The sequence below is a fragment of the Sinocyclocheilus anshuiensis genome, unplaced genomic scaffold, assembly GCF_001515605.1.
Source record: "Sinocyclocheilus anshuiensis isolate Anshui unplaced genomic scaffold, SAMN03320099.WGS_v1.1 scaffold227, whole genome shotgun sequence".
In the NCBI taxonomy this organism is placed as follows: Eukaryota; Metazoa; Chordata; class Actinopteri; order Cypriniformes; family Cyprinidae; genus Sinocyclocheilus; species Sinocyclocheilus anshuiensis.
In genome coordinates this window covers 2,203,147-2,230,674 of record NW_015549590.1, presented here as the reverse complement: position 1 = coordinate 2,230,674, position 27,528 = coordinate 2,203,147, and the positions used below count along the sequence as shown (strand labels likewise).

General features: G+C 36.9%; 1 protein-coding gene across 3 annotated transcripts; it reads left to right on the top strand.

Moving 5' to 3' along the window:
* Positions 1–728: 728 nt before the first annotated feature.
* On the top strand, positions 729–27,485 carry LOC107658106 (proto-oncogene DBL-like). Of its 3 annotated transcripts, none has more exons than XM_016446546.1 (30): positions 729–1,259; positions 5,684–5,752; positions 5,905–6,019; positions 6,372–6,462; positions 9,006–9,125; positions 9,207–9,323; positions 9,405–9,554; positions 10,924–11,045; positions 11,167–11,281; positions 12,010–12,129; positions 12,214–12,405; positions 12,886–13,077; positions 13,263–13,434; positions 14,692–14,729; positions 15,453–15,535; positions 15,615–15,681; positions 15,796–15,911; positions 17,837–17,906; positions 18,019–18,111; positions 18,202–18,294; positions 19,210–19,335; positions 19,406–19,606; positions 19,853–19,945; positions 20,356–20,434; positions 20,522–20,585; positions 22,357–22,457; positions 23,959–24,071; positions 24,163–24,275; positions 25,737–25,840; positions 25,935–27,485. In XM_016446546.1, the coding sequence occupies exons 1-30, from the start codon at positions 1,166–1,168 to the stop codon at positions 25,973–25,975; spliced, it is 3,264 nt and encodes a 1,087-aa protein (XP_016302032.1). In that variant the 5' UTR covers positions 729–1,165; the 3' UTR covers positions 25,976–27,485. The 3 variants fall into 3 exon arrangements, with proteins under 3 accessions (XP_016302032.1, XP_016302031.1, XP_016302033.1); XM_016446545.1 differs by having other exon boundaries at positions 14,647–14,729; positions 25,935–27,484; XM_016446547.1 differs by lacking the exons at positions 729–1,259; positions 5,684–5,752; positions 5,905–6,019; positions 6,372–6,462 and adding an exon at positions 7,169–7,614 and having other exon boundaries at positions 14,647–14,729; positions 25,935–27,484.
* The last annotated feature ends 43 nt before the right edge of the window (positions 27,486–27,528 follow it).

Here is a 27,528-nt window from a genome sequence, read left to right as displayed (position 1 = left end):
ATATGGAAATCTGCATATTAGAATAATTTCTGAAGAATCATGTGACACTGAAGACTTATCTTAATTATTCCAAACATTTGACCCTCAGCTCATATAATAACAACACTTAAGCAAAATTTTGATGAAATTCTTGCCCATGGTATTTTTCTGGTATTGTCCTGTATTTGTCTTCAGAATTTAAAGTTAGTCTCTCCAAATCTGTCCAACAATTGCAGAGCATGTGCATAATGAATAAAGACTGCAATGCCATATGTTATTTCAAACCAGCAGTGTCTCATGGGCATAAGATGCAGTTGTAGATGCATAAATAGTGTGTTCTTTGACAACAATGCCTCTTATTCATGTAGCTGTTTGTCTTTGTGCAATTTTCCCACGCGTCATACTTTTCTGTATTGTGAACAATGAAACTCCTTAGTCTAGGAAGAAAAAATAGTTTTGCTGTCGATAGTGATATTCAGAACAGTCTCCCTGTGTGTGTGTTTGTTAGTTAGAGTAAGGGTGAGAATGTGTGTAATACAGCATGCAGGGATCTAGCAGTGAGAAGAGAAACATAATTTAAGCCACTGCCTGTGAGAGAAAACTGACCAATGAGGAGGGTGGAGATCAGCAGGGGGCGGAGTCTAAACTCGACAGCAGAGAAAGTCAATGGGGAGGGAGTTGGCAGAGTGTCAATAGTGTGTGTCTAAGAGTGATGCAGATTTGACGCACTCTAACTCATGGGAGTTTGCAGCCGGAGGGAGTGTGTGCGGTGTGTTTTTAAAGAGGGCAGACCGTCAGCACTGTGGACAGGAAACCCTTTTAATCCGATTCACTTTTGGGACAGGACCTCATCCTCTCTGCCCCTCCCTGATGTGTGTGTGTGTGTGTGTGTGTGGTTTTTGTAAGCTGAGATGTGATATTGCAGTGCCACTATCGGCTGCAGCAGGCTGTTTGCCATAGATATTTCCGGATCCCGTTTCCTCCAGCGGGGGGTCTCTCTGGATGCACTTGCTCCTGCTCAAGGTGACTTGGGGAGTCCAGAGGCGTGAGTGGCGGCACGGAGCTGAAGTCAAGCCTCAGTTGGGACTTGTTCAGAGGAGGTAGTGAGATGAATCCAGGGTGGAGTGGGATGTGAGGGCCTGACGGGCCCAGAGTCAAGTCACTCCTCTCCGGGAACAGCCAGGGAATGGACCCGGCCTCTCCTCAGGAGCCCGAGAAAGACATGGAGGGCTATTACAACCTTTTGCAGGCAGGCTTGGAGCTGGAGAACACACTGCAACGTGAGTATATGCTCATATATGTCTGCCATATATAACTGCCATTTTTGTTCACAACGACATCAGTTTCTCAGGATGTTCATTGGCGTTTTATGTAGTATTGCAAGGATTATGTTTGCTATTTATACCTTAATGGAGTTTTATCCATAACCTAGATTTGATATTTGATAATCTGCTTGAATGGACTGGACTCAATCTTTCTGTAATTGAAAAGCAGAGGAATTCCAGAACCTTGTATTTTTCTATGGTAACCTTTTCCTGAAACCTTAATATTAAACGAGTGTTTTGATGGACAGTAAGCTGGCAGTTTAGAATCATGCAATGTGAATTTGGGCCAGTAGCGAGATTGAAGGATGAAAATAGAAATTGTACTGTCCGTATTACAAATGGGCGCCAAGACACAGGAAGTGGAGCACTGATATTAACCCCCTGCCCTGCTCTCTGGCTCTCAGTTTGGCTTTAAACCCAGAGAATGCTCTTTAGACCATGACTCAGCATCTTCATTTTAGCCACCATGTCTTTCCTCAGGCACTTTAATGCATTTAAAGTCTGAATCACTCCATTCTGCTGTGTGTTATGTAATATTTACTTTATGATGCTTCGGTTTACTCAAAGTGATTGTAGGAGATTAGCTTTGGCAGTGTGGCTCAGGTTGTTGGCATCTGTCTCGATGTTGTGGTTGTTTTTATGTGAGAGTGAGCAGTGTTAAAGTAATGCTTTGGAAAGGTGTTTGTTTGTTACGTTGTAATGATGCATTGTAATGTGAGACAGCAGTTCCTCTCAGGCCGAGCCAGGTTCACAGCAACAACATTCTGACACAGAGTCATTGTGAACACCTGTCTGGGCTTAGATAACATCCATGCTGCAGCACGCCAGAATCTGCTCAAACAATGAGAGATGTTAGTATTCCTCAGTATATTTGACATTGAGAAAATGAATTTGGTTTCTAAGGTGCCATTTTAAAGCTAAACTGTTGAGTTTTGAATGCTCTGTAGATATGAACTCTGATCCTTTCATTCCTCTAACCACATTGCATGACAATATGTACATGTTCATGCATACAGTATGAGCATGAACGCTTTAGGGGGGAAATTTGATCCTACTTGGATCTGGCTTTAATATTCAAAATATAAAAATAAAACACTTTGAATTTAATATTTGTTATCAAAACTGATTCCCACTGTGTTATAAATGGAAATTAACGTTAACACTAATCTTCTGGAATTTGCGTTCACAATGCTACCACATTTATACCAAACATAGTGGCCACACTTAATAATTTATTAATGTCAGATAAAATATCAAACCAAGTGGAATCTGTAAACCGACGGTTCTTAAGCTTTTCTCACAAATAAAATAGATTTTCAGTCAAGTCAGGTGTAGTTGATCACATTAAACACTAACATTTGACAATCAATACATTTGTCCTAGTTTTAAATGGCAACATTTTGTGAAATGTTTTGCTTGAAAAAATTCCACTTGGGTTGATATGGAATGCATTAACATTCATACAAGTGTAAGTGTAACTAAAGTGTCCAAATACTTTTGGGCTTAATGTATCTAAAAACATATTTATCTAGGCTAGTCTTGTCTGTGCTTTTTTAAATTTAAAGTATAAAAGCTCAGGCAACTAATCCTCTTATCATTCAAGCCTATTTAGTAACCATCACTGTCCCCGGAAAGAACTACATTTATGAAAACATTCAGAAATGATTGTTTGTTCAAAGGTCATTTTTTGTTGTTGTTTTGGAACAGCACTTTTTGAATTAACAGTATTTTTTAAAATGCATCATTAATGCATTCAGTATTTACTTAAGCCTCTTTAAATTAAATAGAAACGTCAATCAAAACGCAGCAATTATGCAACACTGAATTTATTATTATATATTTATATTATATTATATTTACATTATACTACACTATTATATAACATTTTTATTATATATATATATAATATAAAATCTCTCATCTGTCTCCTACAGGACAGATCATAGTAGCTTTCAGACTGAGTTCAGACATGTTCACATGGACAGCACCTGAATGTGTTTATTATACACTGACTCGCTGAAATCTTTGATCACACCCTCAAAGGAGTATAAGGTGTGGTTTTCCATCTGTGTTGTTTTAGAAGGGCGATGCTGCCTAAACGTAACATTGTCAAGGCAGTGCTGGGCTTTCTTATAAAGCCTGAACACATGGCAGAACAAACACTATTAGCAAATATACTCCAGCATTTAGTGACCTAACAGACTCAATACAAAATTAAATGGGAAATGTCTTAATATATTCATATAATTTATTATATTAAAGAAATTGTTCACTCAAACATGAAAATTTGATGAAAATGTACTCACCCTCAGGTCATCCAAGATGTAGAGGAGTTATTTTCTTCATCAGAACAGATTTGAGAAATTTAGCATTACATCTCTTGCTCACCAATGGATCCTCTGCAAGTGAATGGGTGCCGTCAGAATGAGAATCCAAACAGCTGATAAAAACAGCACAATAATCCACAAGACAGTCAAACAAATCCATCTTTAAGGCATTTTAACTTCAAACATATTTTAACTTCAAACAGTTGCTTCTGGCTGAAATACAAGTTCATAATCCTTACTTGTAAAAGGTGCTTGATCTCTGAATATTAATATCTAATATAGACAACTTTTTCACTGGACAAAGCAATATTATGAATAGATGCAATGGTTTGAAATGAAAAACATCTCGATATATGTTTACTACAAACATGCAGATTGTGTGTTACTTACATTATTTGTAGATTATTGTGATTTTGCTGTGATTTATCAGCTGTTTGGACTCTCATTCTGACGGCACCCATCTATTTGAAGTCTCATTCTGACGGCACCCATTCACTGCAGAGGATCCATTGGTGAGCAAGTGATGTGATGGTAAATTTCTCCAAATCTGTTCCGATGAAGAAACAAACACATCTACATCTTGTATGGCCTGAGAGAGAGTACATTTTTAACATTTTTATATGAACTATTTCTTTAACTGTTAATATATTTGCACACACAAATTTGTTGCACAGACCTTAAGCTGTATTTTTATTATTATAAAAATTCTGTTTTTATTTGTTAATATATTTGCACACAAATATTTCTTACACAGACCTTAAACTGTATTTTTATTTATTATTATTATAAAAAATATTATTATGTCTATTATATCATGACACTTCACATTTGTATTTTTTATAAAATTAGTTTGCAAACTAGTGGAAGGCTGAAGCATATTTATTGTTGCTTTCTAGTCTAGACCATCTTGCTTAAATTCAATTCAATTCAAGTTTATTTGTACAGCGCTTTTCACGATACAAATCATTGCAAAGCAACTTTACAGCAAATGAAGTTTCTACAATATTTAGTAGTAGCTTATCAGTGGTGACTGTCAGTCAATGTACATATGGCAGAAATGTACGGAAAAATCAATTAATGACGTAATCAAACAGACGATGAACACTATTAACAGCAATTATTATATGATGCAATCAAACTTATAGCAAAATGTGGTAGTTCTGTAAGTTGTTTCAGGGTTGGCATCATCATTAAATGCATCTCTCTAAAATTTACAATGTATTTATCTCTCCATATCTCATCATATTATAAATCTCATTAATTTTGCTTTTGAGGTGTATAGAGAGTATTTAACATTTTAAACTGTTGAAATTGTCTTGAGTGTTATTAAATATTTAGTTGTGTCTTGGTTCACATTCGTCTCTGCCCCAGCACCATTATACCTGTTGGAAACTCATTAAATGTTAATGTCAGCATTTATTTTTTATCATGATAGGTTAATAGTTATGTAGATAGCAGTTTTTACATATTACAACATTCTTCAGGACATGACCCTTTATTTTGGAAGTATATGAAGCATGTAAGGAGCCTTATAGTAGGAAAAAGAAGCTGTACTGTAACTTGACCCAAAATAATCCATTTCCTCTACAGAGTATTGCATTTCTCTTTGTGGAATTAATTTTGTTTTTGTTTGCCGCAAACACAGGAAGTGAGTCGTTGGTGAAGTCACTGGAGACCAGTGTTGGTCCATATGTAATTTGAACACATCCTCTATTGTCAACCTCCACTTGCAGTGTATTGTAGTATGAGACGAGGCTCAAAGGAAACTGAACCTCTTGTTTTCAGTCTCTGGCTTCAGTCCATCTTGATGGTTCTGCAGACATGAATGCATTAGACTCACTGCTACTAACTACTAATGTTGTCAATTTCACTGAGGAGTCCATTAACAGACCATAAATTATTTTATATAGCACTGTGATTAACAGCTTCTGGTAGTTTGTACATTGAACACTGGGTGGTGCTGTTCCTGAAATTTCACATAACTTACAGAAACATGACCTAAAACTTGCCACTTTGTTATTTATATGTGGCTCATCTTCATTGTCTCCTCAGAGGTCACAGTCCCTGTGAGTATGCAGGAAGTGGCTGGCTACATTGAGAAACAATTGGCCTATTTATCAGGTGGGGTTTTCAGTTTCTGTTTGATAGTTTTTGGAGACGTAAAGTATGTGTGGATTAATGGCTTGTCTAAACATGTCAGATAAATTTGGAGCAATGCCACAGAATTTGTCCTTAACTGAGAAACTGTAAATGTGATGTTTATTGAATTCCAGGGGGACGCGGTGAGGACTCTAGTGTCATCATCACTCTCCCAGAATGCTCTGCTTTCAGCGACATTCCTGAAGAAGCTCTTGCCAAAGTTCTTTCATACCTCACACTGATTCCGAGGTCCGTGTCTAATACATCAGCCTCTCCATCTCACTGCATTGCAGTACAGCAGCAGTCCCTTATGTATTCTCTTCACGTAAAGCTTGAAACAGCTCATACACAAATTGAGCTATTCAAATGAATGTATTGTTAGTGTGTTAAATATGCAAAGATCTTTGTAGTTACATTGTAGACACAATACAGTCAGGATCTTTTAGGATGAAAGAACATATTGATCCCGACATACAATGCAAGCAAATGCCTGTGTACATTTATACATATGTTCAGATATTCTGGTTGTTCATAATGTCATGTTCTTAACTAAGATCAAATGCAGTTAGTGTGATACATGACACACTTCACATGTTTCCAGAACACGGCAACCTGGGGTAAAATTTATCATAATTTTAGACCGAAGATTGGATACTTGGGCCTCGATAAAAACGGCATTGGCACGGATTGCGGTAAGAGATTACAATATATTTACAATTACAATTATTTTTTTATAATTAATGCACAAGTGTGAAAGGTGTTTTGTTGTTTTAATTTATTATTATTATTTATGGTTAAATAAAAAAATCTTGTAAATCTTTAGTGCATTGTTTTTTAAAAATATGCTTTTTTTCTACAAAAAAAAGTATATAAAAATGACCCTAAAATGTCTGTATAATGTAACCATGTAAACCGTTCAAAAATATTTTCCTTGCACCTTGCATAAACTTGGGATTTATCCTTTTAAAACGATTTTAAAAAGTCTCTCTCACTCTCTCTATATATATATACTGTGCAAATAACATTAATTTTGACTCAAAAATAAAGCTGTTTGTGGCCTTACTCTAGATGACTTGAACAAAACACTAAACAAAATATTTGATATTCTTAAAAAAACCATAATGATCTTGACACACTATCATAAAAGTCTGAATTTTTAATGATTTTTCAGGACGGTTTCGGTTTAAGCCATACACACACACATAAATACTTTTAATTTAAAAAGTATTTATGCATGTATGTATAAAACTTAAAAGAGGTATATTTATTTATTAGTGAATTTATTGTATTATTGAACAGCTTAATAGATCCAGGGAGAACATTAAGCATCGCTGACCCTTAATATGTCCTTTGGGGATTGAATGCATCACGCGTCTGTATTGACTGTGTGCTGAAGCGGTCTTGTCGCTGTCCGCGGTGCTGAAGTGGATCAGCGCATTTGCAGTACAGCATGTGCTCACAGCCCAATTCTCTGAGCTCCAGCCTGAATAAATAACTAAATGCGGCACTTCTAACTGAAGTTTGCGTTTAAAAACAGCTTGTGTGAAACCCGAGCTCACTGCGAGGCAACGGGAATGCATGAGTTAGCACAAAGCATGCGCAGGTTTTTACATGATGACGCTCTTGGGGCGAGGGAGAGGTGAGGAGAGGAGAGAGCAGGAGAGACGGTGCTGTGCTGCCACCCTCCCGACGCTGCGGCGATGAATCCCGCAGACCGTCCACTGCACCGGGCACCGGTCTGCCACAGCAGGATGGGCGAGGTCTTAAAACATCCTCGTAAAACATCGATCGCTATGAGCGAGCGAGACTACAGGCGAGGACTCCCGCGCATCCGCCGCTCTACGGTAATGTGTCTGGAGTAGTTTCGCTCAAGAGTTGGACTTAAGTTTAGATGAGCACAATGCGGTACACTGCGGCGCGACGGACGGATTTAGCTTAGTCATCCGACATGGATAAATGTTAGCGAAGGCGTTATTTATTAATGTAACCTATAAACAAATATATTATCATGCATATGAGCGATAGCCGACTGAATATTTTCGCAGATGATGCTATTGTTTACAGATACGTAAGGACGAGTCAATGTCAAGCGTGGTGTGTCCTTACTGTGAACTGTGTGCTAGGATGAACTGTCATGTTGATGTCCTTTTTCTGTTTGTCAAAGAGATTAGTCCGATTTGTTTCAAATACTTATGTATCTCAATGTGATTCAGCTCCTGTGATGAATAACCTGTACATTTACAGTAGCTGTAGGCTAATCAGGCTGGTTATCTCAATGTGTAGTTAAGTGTTAACTAGTTTTAGCGTTATCTCATCAATTTGATTGACAGCTTGTTGTTGTCTCTAATTGTCAGTGTGATTAATGGGGATGTGTGTGATGAGTGATAGTACAGGTCATACAGTAACACACTAGATTCTGTTAGCATACATGAATAATATTCAAACTTCAAAATGCATTTATTGCTTTTTTTGTGAGTTTAAAAGTCTAAAACCACATTGAAACTTTAAAAATGGAAACAAAGAGACAAAATGAATTAGCAATATTATTGTGCACCATTTCCAAGTGATTACATTTTTGACATTATGCAAATTCATTTGTACAGATAGTCAGATGTTGGAGTATATACTATGGAGTATATAGTAAATAATAATAATAATAATAATATACATGCTTTAAAAAAAGCACAAGATTCACATATTTACTTAAACTTCAAATGATGGAAATTACAATTGAACAGTTTAATTTTTCTTTTTTTGTATTTAATACAATAGCAGACTTAATGAGGCTAATTTCATACGTAGCTAGCATTTGCACTAACTTTTGATAACTATATTGGCCATGAATATTGGCCATTTATAGTAGTGGAATAATTGAATTAGTAACTAAAATAGTTTATGCATATTTTATTATTTGTTTATCATAATACTGTACTTTACATGTATTTTAAAATGAATTTTCATTTTGATATTGTGTCTGGGACAAAGGTAAAACAGTCAAATCCAAACAATAAAAGCAACTGAAAATAGTACAAATAAACAAGTGTATGCAGTGTAAATGTTTCCATGCAAAGCAGCATTATATTAGACCCAGAACATTCCTTAAATATGTGGAACTCTTTTTCTGTTTTTCTTTATATCCTCCAGGTTTTAAGGATTATTCGTGCATTTATCTGCCTGTTTAAGGTGGTCTGTCCTTGTGTGTCTGCCAGGCTGATATCATCTCTCTCTGTCTTAGGCCTCATTCCCTGGAAACCTGCACCTTGTGTTGGTGCTGAGACCGACCAGCTTCTTCCAGCGCACGGTTACAGATCTCGGCTTCCGCTTTAGTCAAGAGGACTTCATGCTTAAAATGCCTGTATGACTCATTACACTCATTTGTAATTTTATCTTCGTAAAGTCAGGACCACCCTGACCTGCATTTGTGTCTGTTATTAAGGTGGTGATGCTCAGCTCTGTCACAGATCTACTGCGGTACATTGATGAGAATCAGCTGACCTCAGAGTTTGGGGGAACTCTTGACTACTGCCACAGCGACTGGATCGTCTTGAGAACAGTAAAAAATGATGGTATAGATGCATTAACGAAATAAACAGAAATATCACATTAAACAAGGTAGTCTCTTTGCTTTTTGCAGGCCATTGAGAGTTTTGCGGTTATGGTTAAGGACATTGCTCAGATGCTGCAGGCGTTTGGAACAGAGCTGGCTGAGACACAGTTATCAGAGGAGTGCAGTGCTGTTGAGTTCCTCCTGCTGTCCCACACCGAGAAATACAGGAGACTTAAGGTACAGCTCAATGAAGCCCTCATGTGTAGAGAATCCTCTCACTTTTCCCTTATTGATTATTGCTGGACTTTAATAACTGCTTTAGGAACATCAAAATTTCAGCTTAACATGTTAAGGAGGAGGAATTAGCGATTAATCGCATCCAAAATAAAAGTTTTTGTTTGCATAATTTATGTGTGTGTACTGTGTATATTTATTATGTATATATAAAGACACACACATGCAGCATATATTTTGAAAATATTTACATGTATATATTTATATTCATATAAATTATATCATATATAAATATATTTAATATATAAACATACATGCATATGTGTGTATTTATATATACATAATAAATATACACAGTACACACACATATTATGTAAACAAAAACTTGTATTTTGGATGCAATTAATCATGATTAATCGCTTGACAGCACTAATATGAAAGACTACTGTTTAAAAGTTTGGAGTCAATACGTTTTTGAAAGAAGTTTCATCAAAGCTGTTTGCTATTGTCTATTTGATCCAAAATACAGTAAAAACAGTAATATTGTGAAATAATATTATTTTAAAATAACTTTTGTTTTTATTATATATTAAAATGTAATTTATTCCTGTGATGCAAAGCTGGCTTTTCAGTGTCACCTGATCCTTCAGAAATCATTCTAATATGCTGATTTTCTGCTTAAGAAACATTTATTATTATCAAAGTTGACTAGAAAGTGCAAAAGAACATCATTTATTTGAAATAGAAATCTTTTGTAACATTATAAATGTCTTTACTGATGAATTTAATGCGTCCTTGCCTACTGTCCCCAAATGGTTGTTTATACAAAATAGTATTTTAGGTTCTGAAACGGATTATTTTCATTTTTTACCTTTTATAATATTTTTTTTTCTAGTTTAATTTAAATGGTTCTGTGGTGAAAGAAATATTATAAATATACCCATATCTTGCATCAGTCTCTCAATTGAGGACAGTAGAGCTGCATGCATAATAATTATAATATATTTAGCAAAATTATAAAATAGCATCTCAGAAAAGGACAAAAAACTCTTGACAGGACAACCTATTAAACCGAGCGCCTGTAACTTTTTATCAGATTAAACATGGTGTCTACTACCACTTATTTTGCCAAGGAAAACATAAAAAAAAGTACCAAACCTAGGGGAATAAACTATAATTAGGGTACACAGAGCATGGGAGTACAAAAGCTGTATTCCACTCCAGTCTGCAGTCACTTTTAGCTCCTGTCTTGTCTTTTCTTGTGTTTTTCCGGCCCCTCTGGGCTCTGGCTGTTGTTTTGTTCCATGATTCTGTGATGTCAATGACAGCAGAACACAGTGCGTAGTGTTTTTGTTGTTGTTCATGGGTGAAGGATGCCATCAGATCTGTGATGAGAGAGGGGCGGCAGCTGCTCTCTAACCTGGAGACTTCAAGGAAGGAAGGGGACGCCGACACGTGCTGGGACATGACACAGGACTGGGATACCATGCAGAGGTGTAGGGTTTGATCCTGTTTATTTGAAAAGAAATAGTCTGCATCACAAATACACATCACTGTTTTATTTCTAAAACGATGTGAACTTGAAATCATGCTTTCTGACATGTCCTAACTGCAGGCTGCTGGCTCAGCTCACAGATATGGAGATGGCGTTTGATGGCTTCTTTGATAAGCACCACCTCAAACTGCAGCAATATTTACAACTGCTGAGATATGAGCACAGTTTTCAGGAGGTGAACTGCTTTTCTGTCCCTAAAATTGCACAAAGACATACTGATGGCTCACAAACAAATGCTTTATACAAAGCCAGTGCTGCCATTTGATCATGAAATGATTCTGATCGTTCTCACCTGTGCTGGGTAGTTAGATCTATCAAGGCAAGAAGTAAATTTACATGTAATAATTTAATTGAAAGTGTCTTTTGTCAACCTTTTTGAATATTTATTTATTGAGTTTTGGCATTATACTGTATACTAGCACAATTGCTTAATACGTAATGCCTTAAAATAAAAATCTTGCTTATTTTGACTAAAATTGAGCAAGACTATATTAAACAACAGCTGTGAATTTTAATATATGACATGACCAGGCGATAAATAAATATGAATAACTATTAAACAATATATAATGTATTATATATATATATATTTACTGAAAAATAGTGTACACTGTGTAAGACCAATGGTGTAAAATGCAAAAAATAAATAAATTAATGCTAAAAAGCTGATTTTATAATAATACTATGTACTATTGATTATTTAATTAAAGATTCTGAAATGTTGCCCTGCTTTTCAGTTCGGATCTCCACCCCCTGCAAAACAGGCAATTTGTCAGTGCTGCATTACCTAATTTTTTAAAGAGTAAAAGTAAAGTAAAGAAGGAAGGATATTTTTTCCTATTATAATAGGAAGAGTCAGTAAAAGTATTTGATCTAGTTGATCTAACATTCTCTTTCTGTCAGATGGAGTGCTCTTTAGAGAAATTAAGAGCACAGGAAAGGAAGATAAGCATCACAGGAGAATCCCTGTCCCAAACAGAGCAGTGTGTCAGAGAGCTGGACAGTTTGGAAAAACGTGCACAGGTAGTTGCATTATGCCTCCCTGTTCATGTTGTACAGTCAGTCGCAAATATGCTGATATTTCTGACAGATTTGTGTGTGTTTCAGGCGGAGATGAGTCAGGCTCAGGTTCTTATCCTGCATGGGCATCAGCTGGCTGCTGGACACCACTATGCCATGGCTCTGATTATCCAGCGCTGCAATGAACTCAGACATCAGTGTGACACCCTGACCTCTGCCCTCAATACCAAACACAAGTCCCTGAAAGAAGCACAGACCCTGCTACGCCGCCTCGAAGAGGTGGGCTAATACATTCACTCCTTCTCTTTATATAGTCATTTTTATACTATTATGAAAAATATTTTTTAATGTTTTTTTAAGAAGTGCCTTATGCTCATCAAGGCTGCATTTATTTGATCAAAACAGTAATATTGTGAAATATCAATGCAATTTAAAATAACTGCTTTCTATCTGAATATATTTTAATATGATTTCTTCCTGTGATGGCAAAGCTGAATTTTCAGTATCATTACTCTTCTTCAGAAATCATTCTAATATGCTGATTCGCTGCTCAAGAAACATTTCTTATTATTATCAATGTTGAAAACAGCTTAATGTTTTTTGGTTAATATTTACTTCATAATTGTTTTCTGTATTCTTTAATGAACAGAATAATCAAAAGAACATTATTTATTTTTGATAACTTTTGATCAATTTAATGCATCCTTGCCAAATAAAATTATGAATTTCTTTAGAAACAAAAAAATCTTTGTTTTGCAGGCTCAGCGGTGGTGTGATGATGGCGCTTATCTCTTGGCCAATCAGCAGGTGGATAAATTCCAGTCTAAAGAAGGTGCGCTGGCAGCTCTTCGAGATATCGCGAAGTTCCAGGAGGCGGCGCCACCTCTCCTCGGTGCAGGCGTGGATGTGCTCTTTCTGGAGTATGAATCTGTGCTCACTCCTTGTCTACAGGTAAACACTGACAGACTACAGAAATGAGACTAGACCCAGTTTCAGTAGTTGTTTGATGTAAATTCCTAGGCATCCTTTCAGAAATGTAGCTTCTGATGGATGTATTTGGACCCTCTAAATCTTAAATATTTAATTACATTTTAGGCTAAATATAAATGGAAATTCTTTGCTGTGGTGTGTTTCAGGCTCATATGGAGAATACTTTTCAGAAGCATAGTTCTGTGCAGGCTTTGATTCAGTCCAGACAGAACTGCCTGAAGAAACTGGCAGATAAACATGTCCGACCAATCCAACTGGTGGCCCCTCGTCCAGAAAACCCACCACGTGCAAAATCCCCCCTCTTCTCCCCCAAACATGGTATGTGGCAGTGCAATATTAATTTTGGGTCCAATTATCCTCAGTATTTTTCAGCCATGAGTTCTCGCAGTCTTATCAATAGTTACTTTTTCACAAGATTTTGCACTAAATGTTTCATATCTAGACAACATGCTACAGTACAAAGACTAAATCGCACTCTTTAATGAAGCTTTCAAGACGCCTGATCAAAAGTGGATTGCATTGGGGTAATGACATGAAATCCTTCTACAGCTATTATGTACCTTTACAAATGCACAGCCGCACCTTTTTCCTAATAAATCCCTGTAAATAATGCAAACTTCCTGGGGAGTTGCGAAATAAGGTGCATTTGCAATTCACATGTAGCCCTTTTGATCCTTATTAACTCTGAGGACCCATAACAAAGGCTTGTCTGTGACATATAGTCAAATGAATGCCTCCATGTAAATTAGGAAGCATTACGTTTTGTTTACCCCAGAATGCAAACCTTTATTATGTGGCTCTGTGGAATACTTGATTCTGATTGGTCAATAGTGGACCTCGGCTGTCAGATCCTTCTGTATAATGACCATTAAATTGTATATTTCAATAGACTATGTGACAAAAGTGACTATGGGAATTTGTTAGAAAACTAGTACAGAGAAAAACGTAAATTGAATTGCAGATTAATAATGTATTACAGAATGAGTTAATTATGAATGATATAATGGGAGAGAATAAAGTAGATAGATAGATTCGGTCGTCATGCATTCAGTATTCTTGTGAGAGCTGATGCACTTTAGGATGGAGAGATCAAGGGAGGAAGCCATAGAGACGTGCAGAGCTCACCTGACATACTGTGATCTTTGATTGATGAACAGCCCATCAAAAGTGATCTGACAGGAACGCAATGTAAAGATGGATCTGTAGCTGAAACAAGGGCTTTAAGGGAGGATTTTATTCACTTACTGAGGTCATACACTGGTATTGACCTCTGAATGACTTCCAAAGTCAGATCAAACTGATATTATGTTATGCCCAGTGCAGTCTGATTGTTTTTGATGATATGATATGATTTGATTGCGCATAGAACTGTGGACGTTAATGTTTTGTGCTGCAGTCACTAGTCTGCACTTTTAAAAATGCAACTTCAAAAAATATTCTCATAGCTCTCACTGAAGCTGCACGTTTTGCAACATACATATTTATATCAATTCTGTGTTGTATCCATCTGCTCTTTTTGTTTTAAAACAGATTTTAATTCCAGTTTAAAGTTCACCTTTGACCTCCCATTACCAGGCAAAAGAACATCAAGGAAAAGCCCAAACTCCAGGAAGGTAACAGCACTCTTTCACTTGGTCTTTATAAATACATTTGGGAGGTTCTTTTGATAGTAATATGTACTATATATGGATGTTTCCTCAACTATGATCCTATTGACTTTTAGAAAATAAACTCTCTCACTAGTTTAATTTTGTATGTCTTATCACAGAATAATTCGCAAGTCATCTCCATTACATCTCAAATGATTTATTGTATTATTGTAAGGGCTCTGTAATGGAAAATATGGTGATGGATATGACATTTTAAACATTTTGAAAATAAATAGATGTCTCATTTTGCCTTTGTAAGGCTAATTTCATAGATTGTATCCTAAAAACAATGAAATCACATTTTCACACATTTCATAATTTACGAACATTAAAATAAAAATGTTTTACCGTAATAGTCACTTTAATATATACTAAGTTTTGATTTTCCCTCACACATCAGTTTCTAAGATGTGATTGTCATGTGACAAAAAGTTGAAATTTAAGGCTTTTTTAAATAAATAAATGAATAAATAAATAATGTTTTAAATAAAAATCCACCACTGACTGCCTGAATTACCCAAAGTTGAAGAAACACCCATAGACTGCATTTCACTTTTCATATTGTAAGAAAGATGTATAAAGATCAGAAAAGATGTGGAAATGGTGCAGTATGCGTGATTTGATTAAATCAACACCTTGTGCTTTCTTTTTTCTTTTGTGTCATTCTGTGTTTTCTGTGTGGTTCAGATCGAGGTGATTCATGACTATCAGACAGCCAGCTCTCTCCCGTACAGTATAGATGGAGAAGACGGCACTGATCTGCTCAAACGGTGAGTCTGCTGTCTGACACTGTCTGTTTAAATGACACACTGATGTGTCTGATGACCCTGTGAATGTGTGTGACTCCAGACATGTGATGAAGGAGCTGATCGAGACCGAGAGGATCTATGTGGAGGAGCTGCTGGCAGTGCTCTTGGTAAGATGACCTTCATTTTTCTGAATGTGGCACTGAAGATAGAGCTGGAAGCTGAGGTGTTGATGTTGTGGATTTGTTTATGATATCTCTCACTCTATTTGTCTGGATTTGCAGGGCTACAGGGCTGAAATGGACAATCCGTCTCTTGCTCCGCTCCTGCCAACAAGTCTTTGCAAAAAGAGAGATGTGCTGTTTGGAAACTTGCCTGATATCTACAACTTCCATAGCAGGCAAGGCCACACACAGAGAACTTCATAACGCTGCTAACAGCAAGGAGCAAAATGTAAACAATAGCTTCAGACCGAAATACGATTCTGTTTCCTGTGAGATAAAGCGGCAAATCCTCAGCCTCGGAAATTCAGACACTCACTGCACACTCACAGTTTTGACTTCAAGACACCTTCCGAAAACATCTTATTTTAATAAAACGTATCGGTTTGTGCAGCTGTGTTTGCCAGTGGCTTTGAAACCTGTCTTGCCTGCTGGGTCTTCATCCCCGGGTGAGGCAAATTGCCAAATTGGTTGACTGCAGGAAGCCGTCACGCCAATTAAAGCACTTTAATTACAGCTAAATGGCTGTTGGTCAAATAAGGATTTGATTAAGCCAATGAGAGCTCAGCTGGAAGGGAGCGCGTCAGCAGAGCGGGGGTTCTAATAGACAGCTGTGTGACCTCTCACTGAGTTGTCAGTCAGTCTTATCTGTTACGGAGACAGAAAAAGGCATAGTGCAACTGGGAAATAAGGAACTGAAATAGTTGCTAAACTAATTATGCATACTAGATATTGTGCATACTATTTGTAGTGCATACCAAGTATAATGCACACTACACTTGTAGTGCATATTAAATTTAATACATACTAATTGTAGTACATACTGGATGTTATACATTTTAGGCGTACTTGATGTACTGCATACAAGATTTGTCAAGCATACTATGTGTATATATGTTTAACACATTATATATGTATACTTTTGTACTGAAAATGAGATTTAATACACACTAATTGTAGTGAATAGTTACAGATATAATGCACATTAGATGTACATACTGGATGTGTACTGGATTTCTGCCTTTCAATAGTTTGGAGTCAAAACCAATTTATAATTTTGTGTTGTTTTGTTTTTCCAGTAAATATATCTAAATATCTTTACAAGAAGATACATTTACAATTTAGAAGCCATTATTTAAGATAATAAAGACCTCTAGAGTTTTAGACAATGTACTGTATCTTGGATTAAATACGTACTTTTTTGTTAAAATTAAGCTTAAAACAAGAAAGCATTATTTGCTGTAAAAAATGCAGTAGGAAAAACAGAATAATAACATGTTAAAATGTGGGTACTTATATAATGATATTTTATAATGTTGCAAAAAAATTATATTTCAAATAAGTGCTGTTCTTTTGAACTTATTACTGAATACTGAAAAAATGTATGACAGTTTCCACAAAAATATTTATCAGCACAACTGTTTTCAAAATTGATCATAATAAGAAATGTTTCTTGTGCATTAGAATGATTAAAATTCAGATTTGCCATCACAGGAATAAGTCAAATTTTAAAATATATTGAAATAGAAAACAATTATTTTAAATTGTAATAATATTTGACATTATTACTGTTTTTACTGTAATAAAACAGTAACAGTAAGTGTAAGTGGATCAAATAAATCCAGCCTTGGTGAGCAAAAAAAATATTAGTCTGGGGAAGTCGTGGCCTAATGGTTAGAGAGTAGGACTCGTAACCCAAAGGTTGCAGGTTCGAGTCTCGTACCGGCAGGGATTGTAGGTGGGGGGAGTGAATGTACAGCGCTCTCTCCCACCTTCAATACCACGACTGAGGTGCCCTTGAGCAAGGCACCGAACCCCCAACTGCTCCCCGGGCGCCGCAGCAAAAAATGGCTGCCCACTGCTCCGGGTGTGTGTTCACGGTGTGTGTGTTCACTGCTGTGTGTGTGCACTTTGGATGGGATAAATGCAGAGCACTAATTCCAAGTACGGGTCACCATACTTGGCCACATGTCACGTCATGTCACGTCATTTTGAATGGTAGTGTATTACATAAAATTACATTCAATTATGAACAGCTAGCAAGATTTTCAACGGAACACTGTTTCCAAAGTGTGTGACTTGTGTCTTCTGTTCTGTTCTCCAGTGTCTTCCTGCAGGATTTGGAAAGCTGTCTGGAGAGCCCTGAGGCAGTAGGGGCTTGCTTTCTGGAAAGGGTGAGGAAGTTTATAACACCATATGAGACCAATTTGAGGTTACTGTTCATGTCTTTCTTCTTTTTTGTTTTTACAAAACATATCTAACATAAAACTATCTGTCTGTTTTCAGAAAGACCATTTCCATTTGTATGAATGTTACTGTCAGAACAAGCCTCGATCTGATTCTTTATGGAGGCAGTTCTCGGACTGCCCGTTCTTTCAGGTATCAATGACCATCTCTATCTATAGAAATACTTGCAGCACACTGGTATGCATCTAGAAAGAGATCTGAGATGTGTCCTGTGTGTTACAGGAGTGCCAAAAGAAGCTGGAACACAAACTTGCTCTTGACTCATACCTGCTGAAGCCAGTCCAGCGCCTTACAAAGTATCAACTCCTATTAAAGGTGCGAGCTTTAGTTGAATACAAATGTGAATTGGGGGGGGAGGTCATATAAAATTATGTATCTTTTAACATTTTAATTTTTGTAATACTTTTTATTATGCATCTTTTGGTACTAAGTCCTTTTGATCAGGAAATCCCATCTGAGTTTGTTTGAAAAGGTGGTCTGGGATATAGTTCATGTGAACTGCAGTATGGTTTGCATTTGGTATTACATCACAATGCACCCTGTGGAAGCTTATTTCTGCCACAGAATAAAAATAGAAAAAAAATTTTCTTGATACTGCGAGTTTATATATTGCAATTGCAAGTTTACATCTCACAATTCTGGAAACAGAATTGTAGGACGTGAACTTATAATTTAGAGAAAAAAAGTCAAAATTGTAGTTGTAAATTTGAAAGATGTAAACTCGCAGTTACAAGTTCATAACTTGCAATTGCAAGATATATACTCACAATTGTAAGGAAAAAGTCATAATTGTGAGATAAACTCGCAGTTGTGATTTTTTTTTTCCTCCGAATTTTGAGTTTACATCTCGCAATTCTAACTTTTTTTCTCATAATTCTGCATGCGCATACAGTCCAGTCGGATGCCTCATATTTGGGGTGGTTAAAAAACAGAATTGCAAGAAAAAATTCAGAATTGCGTGATATAAACCTGCAATTCTGGGGAAAAAACGTCTAAGAGATGTAAACTCTTAGTTATGATTTGATTTCATAACTTGGAATTGCATTAGAAGGGGAAAAGTCAGAAGTGTGAGGGATAAACTCACAGTTGTGAGAGAAAAAAAAAAGTCAGAACTGTGAGATAAAATGTTTTAGATTTTTATAGCAACCTTGTGTAATTTTTTAAAGTTTTCTGATGTAGGGATATTTTTGTCCATTAAATCCGAGGAATTGTATGTGTGTTTGATAATAGGAGCTTCTGAAGTACAGCTCAGGCTGTGAGAGAGTTTCTGAGCTGCAGGGGGCACTAGAAGCCATGCTGGACCTGCTGAAGTCAGTCAATGACTCAATGCACCAGATTGCCATCACCGGATATGAGGTGACATTTTTAACAACTTAAAGTGAGTGTGTGTGAATGCGTACAGTAGCTAACAAGTTGTATGTTGCAGGGGGATCTCAGCAATCTGGGCCGCGTGCTAATGCAAGGCTCCTTCAGTGGTCCGACCCGCGTGAAGGAGCTGGCCCGCTTCAAGCCCATGCAGCGACACCTGTTCCTGCATGAGCACGCACTCCTCTTCTGCAAGCGTCGAGACGAACACGGAGAGAACGCTGACAAAACTCCCTCCTACAGCTTCAAGCACTGTCTTAAGGTACGGCACGCACTTCCTGCTGGGAGCACATGTGCAATCTCAGAAAGCCCTGCCAGCATCGCATGTGGATGCATCGTTGTATATCAGCCTGTTTACTCATGACAGCATTCCTTCCTTGTTTTTAAAATGTGATGCTACTTCACAGGATGTGACAGGATATGACATGTTTATACAGCAGGTAGCTGTGTGTTTTCAGATTCGCATGTGTTTTCATCCGTGAGTATAAAATGCTGTTTATGCCGGCAGATGAGTGCAGTCGGCATTACGGAGAACGTCAAAGGAGATGTGAAGAAGTTTGAGATCTGGTACAGTGGCAGAGAGGAAGTCTATGTGATACAGGTGAGAATGTTTAAAGGGACAGTTCATCCAAAAATGAACGCAACACCAATTCTTCTTCAACTCATTTTCAGAGAGGTTATCATTTCATTTAGATGCATCAAACTCACAAATTAACAGCTGTTACACTTGATTTGTCTAAATGCAAATTAATGAAACTATATACACATTTATCAAGTTTCAAATATAAACATGAGTCAGTGTCAAAAGATCATCTCTAACAGTGTAATATTCAGAAATTACTGGTCAAACATTGTGACTTTCATTATATTTTTCTCATACAAATATAAAAATAAGCAGTAAAATAAATGCAAAGACTAGATTAAATATAATATGATATAAAAGTATTATTTAATGGACAATGACCATGATTACTGTCACGTTTACCACTGTTATGCAAAAACTTCTCATAGGCACCCACAGTGGAGGTGAAGATCACTTGGCTGAACGAGATCAGAAAGATCCTGACCAACCAGCAGAAACAGCTCAAAGGTCTCAATACATTTCCTGTGATTAAATGTCACTGTTGTTCCACCACAAGTACTTGGAGTAATGTGTGCTCTTCTCTCATTGGTTCAGAGGAGTTGTGTCACTCTGCTGCAGTCTCAGAGCAGACGCAGATGTCTCCTCCTCTCTCAGTGAGGTAAGAATCCACTAGTGTACAGATCACTGTTCCTGAGCCCCTCTCTAATCCCTGATCTAACCCTCACCGATCACTCTCTCTCCTTGACCCTTTGGCTTAGACCAGCTTTTTGCTGCTTTTAGCTGTTAGATCTCTCACATGACACTTCCCTCACAGAATCCCGCCAATAACAGTACCCTCTCTGCTTTTACAGTCCCCGCTTTAGCAATCCATATGATGTGTAAGCACGGTCCAAAATTAACTTATTTTTAATTATATGTAACTTTGTTAATTAAGAAAAGTTACCAGTCATAAATATACAGGTCTTGAAATGTAATTGTGCATGATTGTAAAAATAAACAGTAGTTTATGTAAAGTATACTGTATATAATAAATACAACAAATAATATAATGCACTATAAAATGTAAAAACGTATACATATGCATACATGTTTATGTTTTTACTATTGATGTTACATTATTTAACTTTATATGGTATTATATTATATAATATTTTATATTTATTATATATACTGTATATATGTTTGTACATGATACAAAAGATTTCTATTTAAATAAATGCTGTTTCTCTTGAACTTCCTTTTAAACAAAGAATTCTACAAAAAGAGAAAGAAAGAAGCTCTTCTTGAGAGAAATCAATATTATAATGATTTCTGAAGATCATGTTGTGAGCCAAAATCATCACAATTAAAAGAACCAAAGACTTAAACTACTTCAGTCTGTGTGCACTGAATTTATTTAATACACGAGTTTCACAATTTGAGTTGAATTACTGAAATAAATGAACGACATTCTAATTTATTGAGATGCACCTGTAATGTTTTGGTTCCTAATAAAGTTACTAACCAACTGTTTTATTTACTCGCCAGTGCAGTTTTTACTCTCATTTGGTGAGTGTTAATTTTGGACCCATGTATAAGCCATATTTAAAACATATTACTTGTATTTGCATATATAGAACCCATACACATTTAGGATGTCTCATTTTAACAAATCAATTAAGTAAAAGTACTTAAGTGTATGAAAAATGTTCTGCTGATGAGGGGAATGAAGCCGCTGTGTGTGGTTGCCTGTCCTCCCGCAGGGCCGTGCGGCCTTCCGGTGGCATTCTTAAGGGCTGCCTGCCCCGTCTGGACCTTGTGTCCCTGTCGGGGGGCGTGTGTGTGTGCCTTCGCGCTCGGAGCCCATGCCTCACTCGCCCCTCCCAGCGACAGTGACGCTCAGTGGTAAATCAGGCAGGAGGGGGGCCGCTCCGATCTGTGCTCCGTCACATACAGGGCTGCTATGGCCACACTTTAACCACCATCGCCATCCCCTCCATACACACCCCACCCCACCGATCTCACCAGCAGTACCCTTATCATTAACATAACAGGCAGATGCTTTGCCAGCATCTCTGCATTTGTTTTGCATGACATGCAAACAAAAGCAAACAGCAGAAGAGTTTGGTTTGACTCCATTGTTTTGGCTGTTAAGCAGCGCTTTGAAGACAGGCCTGATTTTGAGATCAAGACAAGTTGAGTCAAATGTTGACAAATCAAGACTCTATCAGCTTAATTTTGCTCCATTTCCTTATCAGCACATCTCTATGCTGTTATGAAAGAGTCATTTGCCTTGCAGGCCTGAAATTACCACCATCTGTCCATATCTGCCAGCTTCTTACATGCTTTGCGCTGGGCTGACGGTTGGTTTGGCTCTTGTTTCATATAGAAGAGATGGTGCATGTGTGGATAATTGTTTATTTACTTCTAGCTCTTCTCTTGTCACACAGCAAACAGCAAAGAGCGTCAGTTAGCTCAGAGGGGACTGAGTCGGGCCACAGCAGTCCAGATCCGTTCAGCTGCTCTAACCAACACCAGCTCAACAGACGCAGTGAGTGTTACGCACACAAACACCTGCACATACACACCTAATCTCTGTTGAGATATGTAAATGCAGAATGTGTTAAGTCATAAAGGACTTGTTGAACTGTTAAAAGACCAAACATAGAATCTTGAAGTGTATTTATGCATTTGCTGTGGTGTATCTTGGAAGCAGGAAAATAACAAGTATGATGAAACAAGATTGTTTGTGGGTAATAGTGTATCATTCAAACATTAGCATTATTAACATTGATATACACTGCGTATTAGGGCGGTCAAATTTTTTTTCGAATTTCGAATATTCGTCGAATTTAAAATAAAAATCCACATTAGAATGCAAAAACGTTGCATTTGAATTTTAGGTGTGCGTTAAGGAGGTAGCCTTATCAGTGGCGCACGAGATGCGATGAGATGTAAGCGTCGTTGCATTATAATGTTTTTGTTAACCTATCCAGTTGAAGCCACTAGATGCGGCGCTGCTGCATTGTTAATTAAAAATATTGCGGAAAAAGAGAACATCAATGCGGAGAAGATCTTGCTTACATCAAAACTGAAACCAAGCCGTTCACACAGAACACATTTTCGCACATTTTCTAGAGGGACTTCGAATTTTGATAATATTTAAGTACAAAATTTGAATTTAGTTTTCTGCCTTTTTGACAGCCCTACTGCATATATACATATATGTACAACAATATATACTGTACCGTAAAAGTTTGGGGCAAGTATGATTTTTTTAAAGAAATTAATTATTTTATTCAGCAAAGATACATTAAATTTATCAAGAGAGACAGTAAAGACTTTTACATTGTTACAAAAGATATATTTTTGTAAAAAAAGTATTACTATTTCCACAAAAATATTAAGTAGCACACCGTTTTCAACATTGATAATAAGAAATGTTTCTTGAGCAGTAAATCAACATTCTTTTTCTTCATATTTGTTGTGTATGCACAGTATATTGTCTTTAATTGTGGTATGTATTTAAAGTTGGAAATTGAGTTTTTTCCTTTGAATTTACTAAGTGTTTTGGGTGAGAGTAAATAGTGTAACTGTAAATGGTCAGGTAAAGAAACCTACAAATGACAGTATTGCAACACATGTAAATGCATTGCATTTTAAATTCAGAAAGCAACTGCATGTGAAATCAAGTGTTTGTCCTGATAAATAAAAATGATTTGGGCCTTAGATATAATACTCACCAACTTATAAACACATATTCTGCACACATACAAAGCAGTGTAGTTGAAGTGTAATGCTTGCTGTTCAAAATTACCCAAGCCACTGGTGTAAAACCATTATCCGTGTCACCACAAACTTCAACCACACACTCAGTATGAAACTTGAAAGAGCATGTGATTTCTCCACCCACATGCATGATCTCTGAAGCCCACGAAGGCTGTCAGCATCAGTTAGGTTCATCAGACACTGTATATTAAATTCAGAATGTATTTCAAGAATCAGAATGCAATGATTTACTCCGAAACATGCATGTGGTGTGTTTATGGTAGGCTGGCCGGGCGCACCTTATTCTGTAGATATATGTGAAGGTCTGGAGGACTGGAGTGGAGCAAACAGCCTCTCTAACCCGTATGACACTGAGGAGGAGGACGCCGCACATCTGGTAAGAGACGAACATCCCACACTCACTCAGTCACTAACTCATGTAGGGCGACACTTGTTATTTTTTACTTATACTTATCTGTTTGTTTTAGGTTGCAGGCAGATACAGGGCCTTCGTCGACTGGCGTAAAAATGGGACGGATAACTTCATCATTAAGTGTGGTGATGTCATACAACTACAGCATGAGGAAAATGATGGCCAGTGGTGAGTGATATGTGCGAGCTTAAAGGAATATAAAGCAATATTCTGGGAAAAATGCAACTCAAAGTGATAGTTCATTCAAAAATGACAATTCTGTCATGATTTACTCGTCCTCATGTTGTTCCAAACCTCTACGACTTAACATAAAAGAAGATACATGTGACCCTGGAGCACAAAACCAGTCTTAAGTCGCTGGGGTATATTTGTAGCAATAGCCAAAAATACATTGTATGGGTCAGAATTATCGATTTTTCTTTTATGCCAAAAATCATTAGGATATTAATTAAAGATCATGTTCCATGAAGATATTTTGTAAATTTCTTACCGTAAATATATCAAAACTTAATTTTTGATTAGTAATATGCATTGCTAAGAATTTCATTTGGACAACTTTAAAGGCAATTTTCTCAGTATTTTTTATTTTTTTGCACCCTCAGATTCCAGCCAAATGCATCTCAGCCAAATATTGTCCTATCCTAACAAACTATACATCAATGGAAAGCTTATTTATTCAGCTTTCAGGTGATGTATACATCTTAATTTCAAAAAATTGAAAATTATGACATATTGAGAAATGTCTCAGTGGTACAATTGGAAGTCAAGTGGAAATCAGTGGTAACCAAAACTATTTGGATACAAAAATACTTCAGTATATCCTCTTTGTGTTCCACCAAAGAGAGAATGTGATACAGGTTTGGAAGAATATGATAATTGATTATAGAAATGTTATTTTTGGGTAAACTATCACTGTTTGACAACATCCTGATTTTGAATGTTTGAAATGTGAAGTGTTACGGGAAATGTAGTCCCATATCAAGAAGAACAATTTAGTCAACTGTACTAGGATTGGGCAAAATTCAGAATTACTGTAGATCCCTTTCAAATGCAAAAGTTGATTTAATGGTCAAAAATTATGGTTACAGTTTATGAATTTTCTTTCATTATATTCCTTCTTTTGAAAATTCAAATTCTACATCTTCTTTGTAACCTTAATTCTAATTCAGGAATTTAATTGGAGTTTAAAGGGCATTTTCAGTTCAATATTACCTGATGCAAAACCCTGAACTTTAAAGACAAAAATATGAGCTTCACATTTATACTCCTACACCATCCATAGACTTTTGCACACACAGTTATTGAACTGAACTAAATCAACACTAAACTTGCTGGAGCTATTGCTTTTTTAGAGCTGCTTTACAGCAGAATTTAGATTTCTCTTATGTTTTATGCAACTGGCATCACTGATTCTGTTACTTTCCTGTTTAATAATGTGAAGCTGCTACAGATACTGCTGTGTAAATAAAGGTGACTTGACTTTCTTTATGAGTGAACTTTTTTTCTGTGGTACCTATAGGTAAATTGAACCAGATTAAATGCATTAGCTCAAAAACACAAATTTCGTGGCACTAAAGTGGATTTAGATATTGGTTCGGTGTGAATCAGTATAGCTGTGTACTCTCACAGGCTGGTGAAGAATCTGAGTCGCAGACAGGAAGGCCGTATCCCTACTGCCAACCTGCAGGGCATCCTGGGGGAAAGCCTCAAGAATCACTCCAACTGGCTTGGAGGTGAGAGTCCATTTGGACATCCACTGCCTTTTTAGTGTAGTTCCCAGAAAAGATGAGTTTGCTTAAGATCCATACTGCCATATTTTCTGTGCAGACCCAGGGAATCGTAAAGCACGGAAGCTCAGCTCGCCATGAAGGAATGGCCCAGTGCAATATTGGACCTTTAATATTCACACTTGGTAGCTCAGACTGTATGTGACTACATGGATTTAGACCTATATTCCAGAGTTTTTGCACTGCTCCTCATTGACAGATGCTACCAAAATGCAAAAGACAAAGCGTTTCACATCTTACAAGAGATCTCCACCATTTCAGAAAACCCAGAGAGCGCTTTTAAACATCTGTCCTCTGCCTAAACACACTTCAGTCCTCCTGACTAGGTGAAGCCTAGAACATTCTGACTCTGGGATTGTCCCAGTAGACTTTGCAGTTGTTGAATAATGAATAATGAATCAAGGCCCATCAAAAGGCCTCTTCGTCGCTGTCTTCACGGTTAACCCTCTCCTATGAAAACATCCTGTTCATAAAGGACCGTAATTTTTAAACTGTGTTTGTTTGTGCTGTTATTTATCTTGTACTGTTGTATTTATCCTCAGTTTGAGCTCTTCCCGAGAGCTTCAATGCCAAATCATGCAGTGCCATAATGCCTGTTTCCCCACTTTTTATTTAAAGCAGACTTTGCTCAGTAGTGCACTAGTTACCTCAAAAAAATATTAATAAGCACTTTATTCAGGTCACGCACATTTGTGGCCTTTTGTGTCTCTCTACAGCTTTAAACTGGATGAATTTTGCATGCCGTCAATTCTTACCTCTCTTATTTAGTAAAATTCTCTTGTCAGGCACTTTACATGCAGAATCTACTCTGCCAGCTTGAAGACCTGGGGGCCGTCATGTAAATGTTGACTTTGGAGCCACAAATATGAGTTATGAAGGGGTGAGCAGAGCGCATTTGTGTTGAATGTGTGGCACGGCTGCAAAATCAGAGCCGTGTTAATGTTGGTTTCTTATTAAGGGAGATCATACAGCAAACATTAAATATACCCACTGTTTAGAATCCTTAATGAAATATTAATTGAAGACTTATATGAATTTACTACATTAAATCAGGCCCACAGTTGGAGGGCTGACTTTGATATACCAGCGTTTGAAGTGGAAATGAGCTGTGTAGCAGCAGGAGACGCATTGGAGTGCATATCTCTTATGTTATTAATTTCGCTATCAAGTTGTTCCCTTCCAGCGTGGAGCTCCAGCCACCCACTCAAAATCAAGCCATGTAAAGGACACAACTGCCTGTACTGTGCTGTATTAGCCATATATACTGTCAACTTTGCCTATTTACAGTATATGCTTATTCGTGTCCAAATGTCTGAGAGCACATTGAAAATCTGGGAATCAGAATTTCATGATCATCAGGTTGTTTTCCATCAATTTCAAGTTAATTTTGTAAATTTAGTTTTGCACTAAGTTCTTACTACTCTTGCAGAAGTAATGCTAAACAAAAGCATTTTCACTAATGGTCTCAGACCTTTGGACCTCACTTTATCTAATAGCATTTAATCCTGTTTTTTGTTTTTGTTTGTTTTTTTGGGGACTGGCTTATAAATTATTTTTGAAGGAATGTATCTGTGTTGACTATTGTATTGTAACAATATTGTATTTAAATTTGTACAGCCTATTGAAAATTAAGA